Source organism: Cucurbita maxima, unplaced genomic scaffold (genome assembly GCF_002738345.1).
Source record: "Cucurbita maxima cultivar Rimu unplaced genomic scaffold, Cmax_1.0 Cma_Scf00002, whole genome shotgun sequence".
Classification (NCBI taxonomy): Eukaryota; Viridiplantae; Streptophyta; class Magnoliopsida; order Cucurbitales; family Cucurbitaceae; genus Cucurbita; species Cucurbita maxima.
In genome coordinates this window covers 1782361-1793938 of record NW_019272018.1, presented here as the reverse complement: position 1 = coordinate 1793938, position 11578 = coordinate 1782361, and the positions used below count along the sequence as shown (strand labels likewise).

Sequence of the window (11578 nt, the reverse complement as noted above, 5' to 3'; positions counted from 1 at the left end):
TATCTTAAACAGAATCCAGGTGGAGACCTGTCTGTGGCTACTCCCGCAAAAGCTTATAATTTAATTAAAAAAAATTAAATTCTAAAATTAAAAAAAAAAAAAAAAAAAAAACCCAACGCCCTCCATCCGGAAGCTCACATCTACGGTATTTTCTTCTCCCCTTTCTCCTTCTTCGTTCTTCCACGCATCCCTGTTTCTTCTACAACCCAAGCCGGCACATCGTCTTCGCCACAGTCGTACGCCGGCACTCCTTCGTCGGAACGGCTCATTTCATTCTTCTTTCACTATCTTTATCTCTGCTGCAACCGCGCCAGCACGCAGGACTGCGCAGCCTTCTTCTGCTGGTCTCCAAAGTTCTCACTCGCAACCTCAACCTCTCTCAGTTTCTGTACGCATGGATCGTTTTTCTTTTTTCTTGTTCATTTTTATTTCTTTAATTCAAACCATTCGAAAGTAGGGTGAAATTGGACTGAATTGAAATTTTATTGAAGTTTTGCCGAACCCGACCTATTTTGGACGGAAATTTGGTTGAGACAAAACAGGATTTGAGATCAGATTGAAATTCAAATCCTAGTTTTTTTTTTTTTTTTTTTTTTTTTTTTTCTTTTTTTCAAACTAAACCTGACGATGATTTCAAGTCCGTTATGATTCCAAATCCTTTCGGTTCCAAACAGAGGGTTAATATCATTTGATACGTGTTTCCAAATGGTTCAAACCACTATCACTTGGTTGAATTATCCTGTTAAGTTTGCATTTTTTCTCAACCTTAAGTGTTGCAGGGACGTGTTTGAAAGAACTTCGCTAGTATGTCCTTTTCTACTCAGAATATCATATTATTGCAGGCTTTCAGGATTATAAAACAGTAGAGCATTTTCCAATCATGGCAAATCTTAAGGGTTATTTGCTTGCATCTTCTGTTCTTGTCTTTAATACTAGAACAAAATTATGAGCGACCAGCATTTGGAAGTAATTGCAGTATCGTGAACAAGTATTTTTAGGTTCACTTACTTTGTGGGAATTAGTTGCTCGAAGAGAGAAAGAAAAAAGGAATCGTTCTTTTTTCATCAAGATTCAATGATTTTTTTTTTTTTTTTTTTGCATTGGTTGGAACAATATTTTGCTCAGCTTTGGAAAAGTCCTTTGAATGGTAAGTTCTTCGATCAGTTGAGAGGGGATAAGGGACTCTTTAGAGTTCACAAAAACGTATAATAAGTTTGGTTGGTATTCAAATTCTTTTTAACCAATAGAGGTGCTAAAATTAGTATTATGGTTCCAGCAGGGACTCAAAAAAGAGGTTGGATGGTTTTTTGGGAGATATTCGATGAATTGCAACAGCAATCTATAAATCCGGTTGATTTTTGCATGCAGAATGAAGATATTTCTGAGGCACGTCTTAGAAGCAATGATTGTGACAATGACCAAGTTTTTTCAGCTTCTTTGGGATTTAAAAAGGAAAGGAGATGGCAGTTATACACTTCGATGAAGTTTTTGTTATAATAAGGCTTCATACTTTTGAAGATTGAAGGTATATTTCTGAAATTTTGAAGAAATAAGTTTGTAAAAATTGTTAAACCAATCCTTTTTCAGAAGATAAGGCTTTGCTTAAAATGAAGGATTTTAAAGGGTTTGCTGACAGGGGACTTCTTGCTTCTTGGTAGAAGTTGGGGTCTAAAATACAAAAAATGGATGCTCAAAAGCATAGTAGGCTAAGTGGGTAGAAGGTTTTGGAGGATGGATCAAAATCAAGAATTTCCTCTTTCTTTATGGAATAAGGAACACGATGAAGCCATAGGCAAGGAATCTGGTGTTCTCATTAAGATTCTTCGGAAACAATTATTTGTTTATGGTTAGGTATCTTGCCCAACTTCACTTGAAAATGCAAGAAAAGCACAACAAACAAAACAATAATTGACAATACCACTGTTATGTTCATATTTCTTCAATATTTGTTTTTCTTGAATATTTATCGACGATATGCATAAAGTTCAAGAGATAACACGATTACAAGGAAGAAAAGACAACCACACAATGCCAACAATGCAAGAGTGTTGGTCAAATCTTGTTTTGAATTTTGGCATGGGGTGTTAAAAATGTTATCAGAGTAGGACCTCTTCTAGTAAGATGTGATTCAGGACAAACTAAGCAGAAGTTGGTGGGCATGTAACGCCAAGTAAAGGATATGATGCAATTAGGTGTGCTTTCCTTTTTGATGGCTCAATTTTAGGAACTTCAAAGTTAATCTTGTTTTTCTTAAGCAAAATTCTATGTTGGATGACCGCGTAGGAACTTTTCTAGAAAGTATGTGATTGAGAATATAGCATGCTGAAATGACCCGTATTGGTCTATAGGGATATTATTCACTCTTAGAAGCAAGATAAGTAGATAACGTGGTCATGTCGCAGGAAATGCAGGGAGTATCAGAGGCATCATATGCAAAATCTGGATTCCAAGTGTTATAAATGATATTAGAGCAGACCTCTTCTAGTAGGATGTCGCCAGGAATGTAAGGGAATGTTAGAGCCATCACATTCGAATATGGATTCCGAATCCTAGTACGAATCCTGGGCTTGGTGGTGCTTTCAACAAGTTTTAGTTGGCCTTTAGTGTGGTTTTGAATGGGATGTCTCTGGCATCATGTGTGGCTTCTCAAGCTCTGGCTTTGGTCTTTAGTGTGGTTTTTAGTGGGCTCTCTCTGGGTTTGGTTTTTAGCGCGGTTCATTGTTGTGTTTGTTGGCCTTTTTGTCTTCTCAGATCTTTGGTTTTTTCATTCCTTTTTGGGTTTCTTTTTGGCCCTTGTTACTTCACTTTTAGTTCTTTTTTCACTCCCTTGTGGAATTTGTATTCATAAGCATTAGTCTCTTTAAAATTTCTTGTTAAAAAAAAAACACAAAACAAAATGTTGAGTTACTTCTGAAAGTAGAGATTATTGTGCACTTAAAATTATTATTTATAATCTCCTGGAAAATTAACTTCAGCTAATTTTAAAAAGTGATTTTCCATGGAAACACATTATAAGTAAACAGGAGACAATAGCTTAAAGAAAATGGTCATCTATACATGGTTTTGCTAAATTATTTTTCAAAAAACTAAATTTTTTTTTCCAAAACACTTCCAATAGCCCCTATCATGCTGAATTTGTTCTGAATATGGGAAATGGTTGAAATATATAGTGTCAATGCTAAATTAGTTCTGAATTGGAGTGTTTTCGACTTCATCTAGTTCATGCTTGTTTGGCTCCTCTTGTGGTGGCTATTTTTTGGCCCCTTTTGTTAAATTAGTTTTGGCCAATTTTTTTGGTTTCCAATAGGGATGATTGTAATGCATGATGTTGTACTTGATGTATGCAGACTGGTTGCTTCAGGTTTTGGAGATCAAGTTGATAGCTGACCATTATGGTAATATATATTTATGTACTTAGGTTGTTTACTGATGCCAATTACTTTATTATTTTCGTTATTTATTATTTGCTGAGAAGGAAATTATTCCGATGTGGCACATGAGAAATATCAACTGCCAAAAGGAATTGCAGAAAGGTACCCCACCTGGCAATTATCAAAAGAGTCATTATTTCGAAGGAGATTTGAGATTTTCCTGATATTTATTTTATTTATTTAAAATATTTCTTGCATGAATATTGTGATGAGATGGTGTTTTATTTTTTTTAAAATTTTATTTTGATATTTCAGAATTACCTGCTTGGAGCTTTTAAGCCATCTTGCAACATATCAATTGCATTTTCTGATGGGAAAACACGCAAGCAGGTATCCCGTTTTCAGTAGTTAGCTGATTTAATGAATGAGAGAAAATGTTTGTTCCAATTCTCATTTAGACGTGTTTTTGAAATAATAAACAGGTAGTATCTATGTAAGCTTATTGTTTTTTTTAGAAGAGAAACAATTCCATTGCTGAATGGAACAAAAGGAGTTAGACAACCCTAATGCTGCCTATTTGACAATTGGTATAACCGAGGGAAAACTAGAGCTAATTTCCCACCATTTACCCATAAATCATGTCAAAAAACTGTATGAAGACTTTCCAACCTTTACTTGAATACTAGTACTAACAAAAGCAGTCGTGAGGCTAATATACCTCATACCTCCAAGGAGACTTTGAAAAACCCCCCAAATAGGGAGATGGCCAAAAACATTCAGCACTCGATGAATAGTATTTAACCACAATAAACTGCTGCCAGAGAGCATTTTCCTCGTAAAAGGCCAAATCCATTTTTCTAAGAGGGCCTCATTTCGATGCTCTCAATTACTGATCGCAAGGCCCCCCATAAGTTGGGGAAGCTGAGTTGTCTTCCAATTTACATTGTGCATACCCCCATCCAATTGCGAATCTTCCCAAAAAATTAGCGAAGAATCTTTTCCAAGGAAAACTGCTACTTTGGTGGGAAGGTGGAACAAAGAGAGGCGATAAATCGGTAAATAGAAAGTAGCCTGAATAAGAATTTGTCTACCACCTTCGGATATGTTGGCATATTTCCAGTTGCGTAGTTTATGATCAATCCTCTTAGTTATATGAGGCCAAAAAACTAGCCAAGAATTTCAAAAATTGAAAAGGATCAAACACCATGAGATGGTCCCATATTTAAATGATAATGGATAGTGATTGGAAGTAGTGCGCTCAAGCCTGAGTAATTGTACAGTCCCAAACTTCCAAAGACGATCATTGGTGAGCAAAAATTTGTCCAAGAGTGAGAGCATTATTGCCTGACCAAGTGAAACAACCATTTTGAAGTGACATGTTAAGTAAGTTAACAATTCATTGATTAAATTCGCATGTTCCTAGTGTTCCCAGGTCCCACAAGTTTCATTAAAATTTCCACCAAGGATCCATCGACCCACCCAAACCCACCAAATCCTGAAACTCTTGCCAAAATTTTGTTTTAAGGCTCTAGCTGAAGGACCATAAATGGAAGACAACCAAAAAGAAAATCCATCAGCCATAAATTTATGAATAGAAAGTCAGAAAAGACCTTAGTTCTTAATAGTGAATTTTGGATCACTCCACATAATAATAATAATCCTATCCGACGCATAGAATTGAGGGAGGCCCATTTGATGTATTATGAGCTCCATATAGACTTGATTGTACGCGTCGTGACCTTGGACGACTTTGTTTCTTGTATAAGTACAAAAGAGGTGGTTTTCTTTTGAATTGTGGGTTTGATCACTGGCGGTTTTTTCCACGACTCCAAATGATGTACATTTGAAGAGAGAAATTTCATTGATCAACTGGAGATCCTGCCAATAAATCCAGTTTTGTCATAATGTACGGTGGTTGTGAGGTTCTTTAGCTCTCTTTTGCAAACTATTTTCTTCACTTTAGTAACAAAAAAATTTTCCACAGTAGGTGCGGGTGGAATGCAATAATACAGAGGCCACGGTCTTGTAGAATGGAAACAATTTGGCTCAGTGATGGAGGAAGTTAGAGGAATTGCTTGGAGCTGTTGGAACAAATTGATGATAAAATAGATTCTGTAGTACACGGAGTTGTGAACAATTGAGATGGAATAGTTTGCCTCTCGAGGTTAGGGGAAGTTGGATTATGTGTAGCAAATGGTAGGGCTGGTTAAATTGGGTTATCAGGAAAATGACAATTGGGATCCTAAAAAAATAGTAAGGTGGATAAGGATGGAGCCTTGAGGAGGCTTCTTGATTTTTATATGATCATCGGTTAGGTTGATTTTTCACGAGGTAAGGTTCGTTGTTGTTTCATACCTTTGTATTTATTTCCACTGACATGAAAGTTTTTGCCCTAAAAATTTGGAGGCAAATTGAGTAGTCCAATCCATCCTCCATTAAAACCTTTCAAGTTCTCCTTCTGGGATGTTTTGGAATTCCTAGTCTAAAAGTTCAATCTATAATCTCCAATCAGAGTCCAGTCGTCATTCAGGCAGAGAGGATAACGTAAACTCTGACCATAACAATGAAGCAGAGCTTTGTTGTCTTGAAAGGGATAAATAGACTATCAGTCCAAAAACTCTGAGAGAATAGTTGACTTGATACACAGCCAGTTGGGATTGTGGCTGGGGATTGGTTGGGCAGATTTGGGTGCCTGAGTCTGCTGTTGAAGGTTTTCTTTGTATGTGAGCTTGCGGTTCTTTGTCAACTTCCTATATTAGCTTCTCCTGGATAGTCTGAGATAAAAGAGAAGGAAAACCAACAATGTTTGCTCTTCTGAAGGGATAATAAGGCGATGACATCCTCTGTTATGAAAAAGCTGATTAATTTCGACAATGAAATCAGTCTTATTTTTCAATTTTTCTACCCAGAGACCATCATTTCTCAATTCAAGAAGAGCTTGTGTGAGCAAGATTCATTGGAAAAGTGTTGAAGGACTTTGCTGACAAATGGAGTGATTTCCAAGTAATGGGGATGGCAAAGGTATAGGTACACAACCAATTTCATAGATAAGGGCTCAGCTTCCATGAGAATCATCATCAAAAGCAATGGAGAAAACCTTTCAATCAATTGAGATAGATCGTTAGAGTTGTTCCATTCTGGGAGGGGAGGTAGAGGGTGAATCATGATGGCCGGAGATTATAGGCTACGCAAGCTGGGAGGAGAGAGTAGAGGGAGGCAGAGAATTCATTCTGCTTCTAAAAATTCGGAGTCTCTCGCTCTCTCTCTATATATATGTACAAATATAAATATAAGTTTATTGTCTGTGTAAGCTATTGAGTTTTAAAATGTTTCTTTTTTTTTTGTTTTTGTAGTAGGAGTAAAATAAATTGTATTAAACTCATATCAATCAAGATGTAGTAGGGTTAGTGCAAATTGGGGTAAATTCATGTTTATCTTCATTAAATCCTCGATTAATCATTTTTAGTTTCCTGTTCGGATTTTAATTTTCTTTTAATTCTCTATAAATAGTGAATCACTCTCTTGTATCCATAACTGTTCGTTTAAAGTCTTGATTGATTCTCGGAAAGAATTCAACTGATTCTCTGAAAGAATTCTCCTTTTATCCTCTTAGGCTACACCAAATTGGAATCAAAGTGCCTGAATCCAGGGCCAGAATTTTTTTTAACCAAGACTGATATAAATTTACCGTAATCCTAATATATTTTCATTTACACAATACTTTCACTTTGCAGAATAGGGTTATTTTTGTTCATTATTTTTCTCAACACATTTCTCTTTTAGGTTTCATTAAAGAAAGAAAATGGTCAGATGGTTTCGATTCCCCTTTTCCAAAGTCAAGAGAATATTACTGGGAAGGTACATTTATTTTGTTAATTTGACATTTTCTTTGCCAATCTTTATGAACTTTGTTTCTTTTTATTGGAGACTGTTAGATTCCATTTTTCATTTTTCTTATTGTGCTTCAGATAACTGTAGATCCTCTACAAGGAAAGAAGATTGACCACAATGGTGTTAAAATTGAGCTTCTCGGTCAAATTGGTGTGCACTTCTGCTTTCACATTATGATAGTTTTCTTTTATTTGTCTATATATACATTTTTAACATCGGCGAGTTTCTCTCTTTACCACCAAATCTTTTCTTTATCTTCTTGCTTTGAGGGTATTCTTATTGGTTCTTTATATAATTTTTTTTTATTGGGGATATTGCTGCATTTCCTTATGTTTATTTTTGCTTTATTCTTGTCGTAATTTCTTTAAAATGGGGCTACCTTATGCTACTGGTGCTAACGACCATGCTTTCTGGGCATCAAACTTTGATAAATTGATATACTCTCTCTCTCTATCTCTCTTTGAGAAATTGATATTGTTAGTTTCATACTCTTTTTTGCAGAGATGTATTTTGATAGAGGCAACTTTTATGACTTTACTTCTCTTGGTAAGTATTATATGTGTTCATTCTTGACGCTGTTTAAACTTCGCTCATTTTCAAGGGTTAGAGAATTATGAGGGTGCAAAAAGGAAAATTACAGTTTCATTGTTTTTGAGGCATCCATCATGTTATTTTTTGCATCATTATTATCATACCTGTGGAACATGTTCTTCAGCATTTAACTTTTATTAATTTTTCCAGTTCGTGAATTGGATGTTCCGGGAGAAATATATGAAAGGAAAACATACCCATTCGAATTTTCTACAGTTGAAATGCCGTATGAGACATATAATGGGGTGAATGTGAGGCTGAGGTAAATAGTCTTTTGGAATTAAGATCTTTCTTTCATAATGTGCTATCATCTTTTCTGCTGGCTTCTCTTTTGAATGTTAACCAGCCTCACGCCGGTAATGCATTTCTCCTCATTGATGCTCAATTGTTAGTTTGATTGTTATTTATATATTTTGGACATTTGTTAGATGGTACATCATGGTATTTTAACATTTTTCTATTTTAATATTTCAATTTTTTTAAACTAAGAGGTTGTTTTGATCGGGTGTTTTCTTAATTTCCTTATATAGGTATGTCCTCAAAGTTACCATCAGTCGTGGTTATGCTGGTAGCATAGTGGAATATCAAGACTTTATGGTAGCATTTCTAACTTCTTTTTCCTGTGGCATAACACTGCTTTGAACAATGTTAGTTAATGTATATGTTGTATGCTTGAATATTGTAGACTAGTAGTTCGGCCCATGCGTTGATGAGGTGCATTCTTCTCTTTAACAATAATTGACATGAAGTCTCCTCATCTTGACGTGTTCTTCATTGAGTTTGCAAAAAATCTTATATCATTTTAAATAATAATAAAAAAATCTTCCAGTTTATTTACTATTATTATTATTTTCAAAATGGCATCATTAGCTCTTGCCTCAATGAAACATTTTTGTGCTCATTTTCTTTGTCTCTCTACTCTTGGGTTTGTTTGTTTTTTTTTTTTTCATGCTTCATCCTCTTTTCAAGCTTATTCGGTTTTCTTGTACTTGCATCTCTAGCACTGACAGTTCTATTTTTCATAAATTATGGAGGTTGGTGGCGGAAGAAGTCTGAACTCTTGTTATTCTGCTTAGTTGTTTCTTTCTTAACATGTTAACTGCCACAAGTCTGTCTAGCCTATGTGGATACTGTACATCTAAGCCTGTAATCATTGGTTTGCATCAGGTTCGCAACTATTCACCCCTTCCATCAATCAACAATGGTATTAAGGTCAGTACAGTGAGATACCCCATACCTTGAAACTTTTTGTACTACAATAGTTTTCTGCCGTTTTCACTTGTTTCTACAATGACAAGCATTTAGTTTATGGCTGTCAACTCATAATGAAATACACTTTTTATCACACTAGGGTTTGTGGCAGTTCACTTTCAGTAGCGTGAAATGCTTTCATGCTTATGCTGCAGCGTGTCACTAATATCTATCTAGACCTGCTAAGCAAGACAACTTCTTTGTGGATCATTTTGATTATTTATGCTCTTTGTTTTAGATGGAAGTCGGGATTGAAGATTGTCTGCACATCGAGTTCGAGTATAACAAAAGCAAGTAAGTAGTGTAGATTTTCTGGCTGGGGTTTGAACTATGCTCTTGCAACATCTACCTCCTCAACTTCATTGTTTTATATGACGAATTTATTAAATCTTCAAGGAAGTATTCGTTCTTTTGTCACCGACTAGATAAACTTCTATTGGCATTTATAGAAGCTGATCATGTGGGCTGTTTCATTGGCTACCTTTAATTGTTTTTATTTATTATTTAATTATTATTATTATTATCATTTTCAAACTGGAAGCAATGGCCTTTCCCCTCGTCTCTTTCAGAGATGGAAAATTACTTTTCTTAGTGAGTTAAGACAATTTGATCTTCAGGTACCATCTCAAGGATGTTATCATTGGCAAGATTTATTTTTTGCTGGTGAGAATCAAGATAAAGAATATGGATCTGGAGATCAGGCGACGAGAATCAACGGGATCTGGAGCTAACACTCATGTCGAGACAGAGACACTAGCTAAGTATGAGCTAATGGATGGAGCTCCAGTTAGAGGTTTGCTCCAAATGCTCCTTTTTTTTTTTTTAATTACCATTACCTAATGCAGGGTAGGACATTTGTGTTTAAATGGTAAACCTCATTTGTTTCTTTCTCCATGAAGCAAACGCTTCTTCGATATTTGAATAGTAACAAAGATACTGAACACCTAAAACACGCTTAACAAGGCATAGGCCCAAAATAAAAAACTGCACACATACAACCTTGAAAAACATGAGATACTAAACTTTCTTGCTAACACAGTGTGTGGTAATCTGCGTTGAAAGTTACTTTTCTGGCGTTGTGTTTTTTAGTTCCAAATGAATCGGAAAGCTTAAAAAGATTGTATTTGCTTCTCTAGGTGAATCTATTCCTGTCAGATTGTTTCTGAGCCCTTATGAGCTGACGCCTACGCATCGTAATATCAACAACAAATTCAGTGTGAAGTATTATTTAAATCTTGTTCTTGTTGATGAAGAAGACAGACGCTATTTCAAGCAGCAGGAGATCACTATATATAGGCTTCAAGAGACTTCCTGATTACTCATCTCCAGATACTGTTAGATAAAGTCACTATTGGGAAGGATATCAACTACTGGGAGACCTCTGTAAAGCGCATTTTTTTTTTCCTTGAAAATTGTCTATTTCTTTTCCAAGCAAAATGTTTGACTGGTTTGCTTAGGCATGAAATCTTGGTGAGAGCATTTCTTTTAGTTGGTGGTAAGTCGGATGTGTTGATTATATGAACGCTGTTGCCAAATTGTTGAACAAATTCATCACGAGCATCGATATCTGGTTTTAGCGTGCTCAATTGTAGATTCGTTTCCCTTTTTTTTTCCCCCCCAAGTTTGCATATTGTTCAGCAGTTCTTTTGTTGTTCAGAAGGAATAATATTCTGCTTTTAGGATGCCTCAACTTTTCTTCTTTAAGTGCAACTCTACTTTCTTATATTACACCCAACTAATTGTACTAATTCTGCTCGTGGCTAGAAGAGTACCACACCACGCCAGCAAGAGAAGTCGGCAAAAAGGACTTGTAACCTGAGAAAAAGGAAATCGTTTGACTATTCCCGCCTGCAAGCTGAGGAATAGGATATTGTTCTCGGTTTGAATACTTATTCAAACTCATGAAATAGTAAGTAGCTGCAAAAAAAAATTGTTAGCACATTTGGTAGTTGAAGCCATGAGGGCACTTAACTTATGCAAACTATCTTCTTCTATTGCTTTTCTTTGATTTTAATATGCATTGTCCTATTATATTAGTTAAGATTATGAGCAATATTAATGGTTGATTTGTTGTCGTAGTATAATTTTAATGGGCATTCTCTCTTATTTTATAAGTCATCACATCTTCAATCAAACAATCTCACATCGCCCATACATGTGTATTTTCGTTCAATTGTGATTCTAATTGACTTGCTTCTACTCTAGGTCAAGTCTTAAGGCTCAATCTTGCGTCTATCCTAGACCAAGACCATTCAAATGCAACATAACATCTCATTGCATCATCTAGGTTATCAACAACACGACTCACATGCTTCTACATCGATTTGAAACTTCCAAGATGCATTCAGACTATTCATTGGATCAAAGTGGTCTTAAAACACTCAATTGGAGCTTGTATAGTGATTTTATCATTCACCAAGACGGATCCATGGATTATAACATTCACCGAGACAACTATATAGATTAAAGTTTAT

At 35.6% G+C, this 11578-nt stretch overlaps 1 protein-coding gene across 6 annotated transcripts; it reads left to right on the top strand.

Annotated features, from left to right (window-relative positions):
* The first annotated feature begins 110 nt into the window (after positions 1–110).
* On the top strand, positions 111–10719 carry LOC111496278 (vacuolar protein sorting-associated protein 26A-like). 6 transcript variants are annotated; one of them, XM_023146708.1, is made up of 13 exons: positions 111–388; positions 1369–1525; positions 3348–3395; positions 3687–3761; positions 7155–7229; positions 7340–7412; positions 7764–7808; positions 8004–8115; positions 8384–8450; positions 9021–9065; positions 9343–9398; positions 9722–9897; positions 10241–10719. In XM_023146708.1, exons 3-13 carry the CDS (start codon positions 3393–3395, stop codon positions 10417–10419), a joined length of 906 nt encoding a protein of 301 aa, XP_023002476.1. In that variant the 5' UTR covers positions 111–388; positions 1369–1525; positions 3348–3392; the 3' UTR covers positions 10420–10719. The 6 variants fall into 6 exon arrangements, with proteins under 6 accessions (XP_023002476.1, XP_023002459.1, XP_023002450.1 ...); XM_023146691.1 differs by having other exon boundaries at positions 1280–1525; XM_023146682.1 differs by having other exon boundaries at positions 1277–1525.
* Positions 10720–11578: the final 859 nt, after the last annotated feature.

Coding starts and splice junctions, on each gene's coding strand:
- LOC111496278 (XM_023146674.1), top strand. Junction 7,413..7,763: donor TGAGCTTCTCGGTCAAATTG/GTGTGCACTTCT, acceptor TCTTTTTTGCAG/AGATGTATTTTGATAGAGGC. Junction 9,898..10,240: donor GGATGGAGCTCCAGTTAGAG/GTTTGCTCCAAA, acceptor TTGCTTCTCTAG/GTGAATCTATTCCTGTCAGA.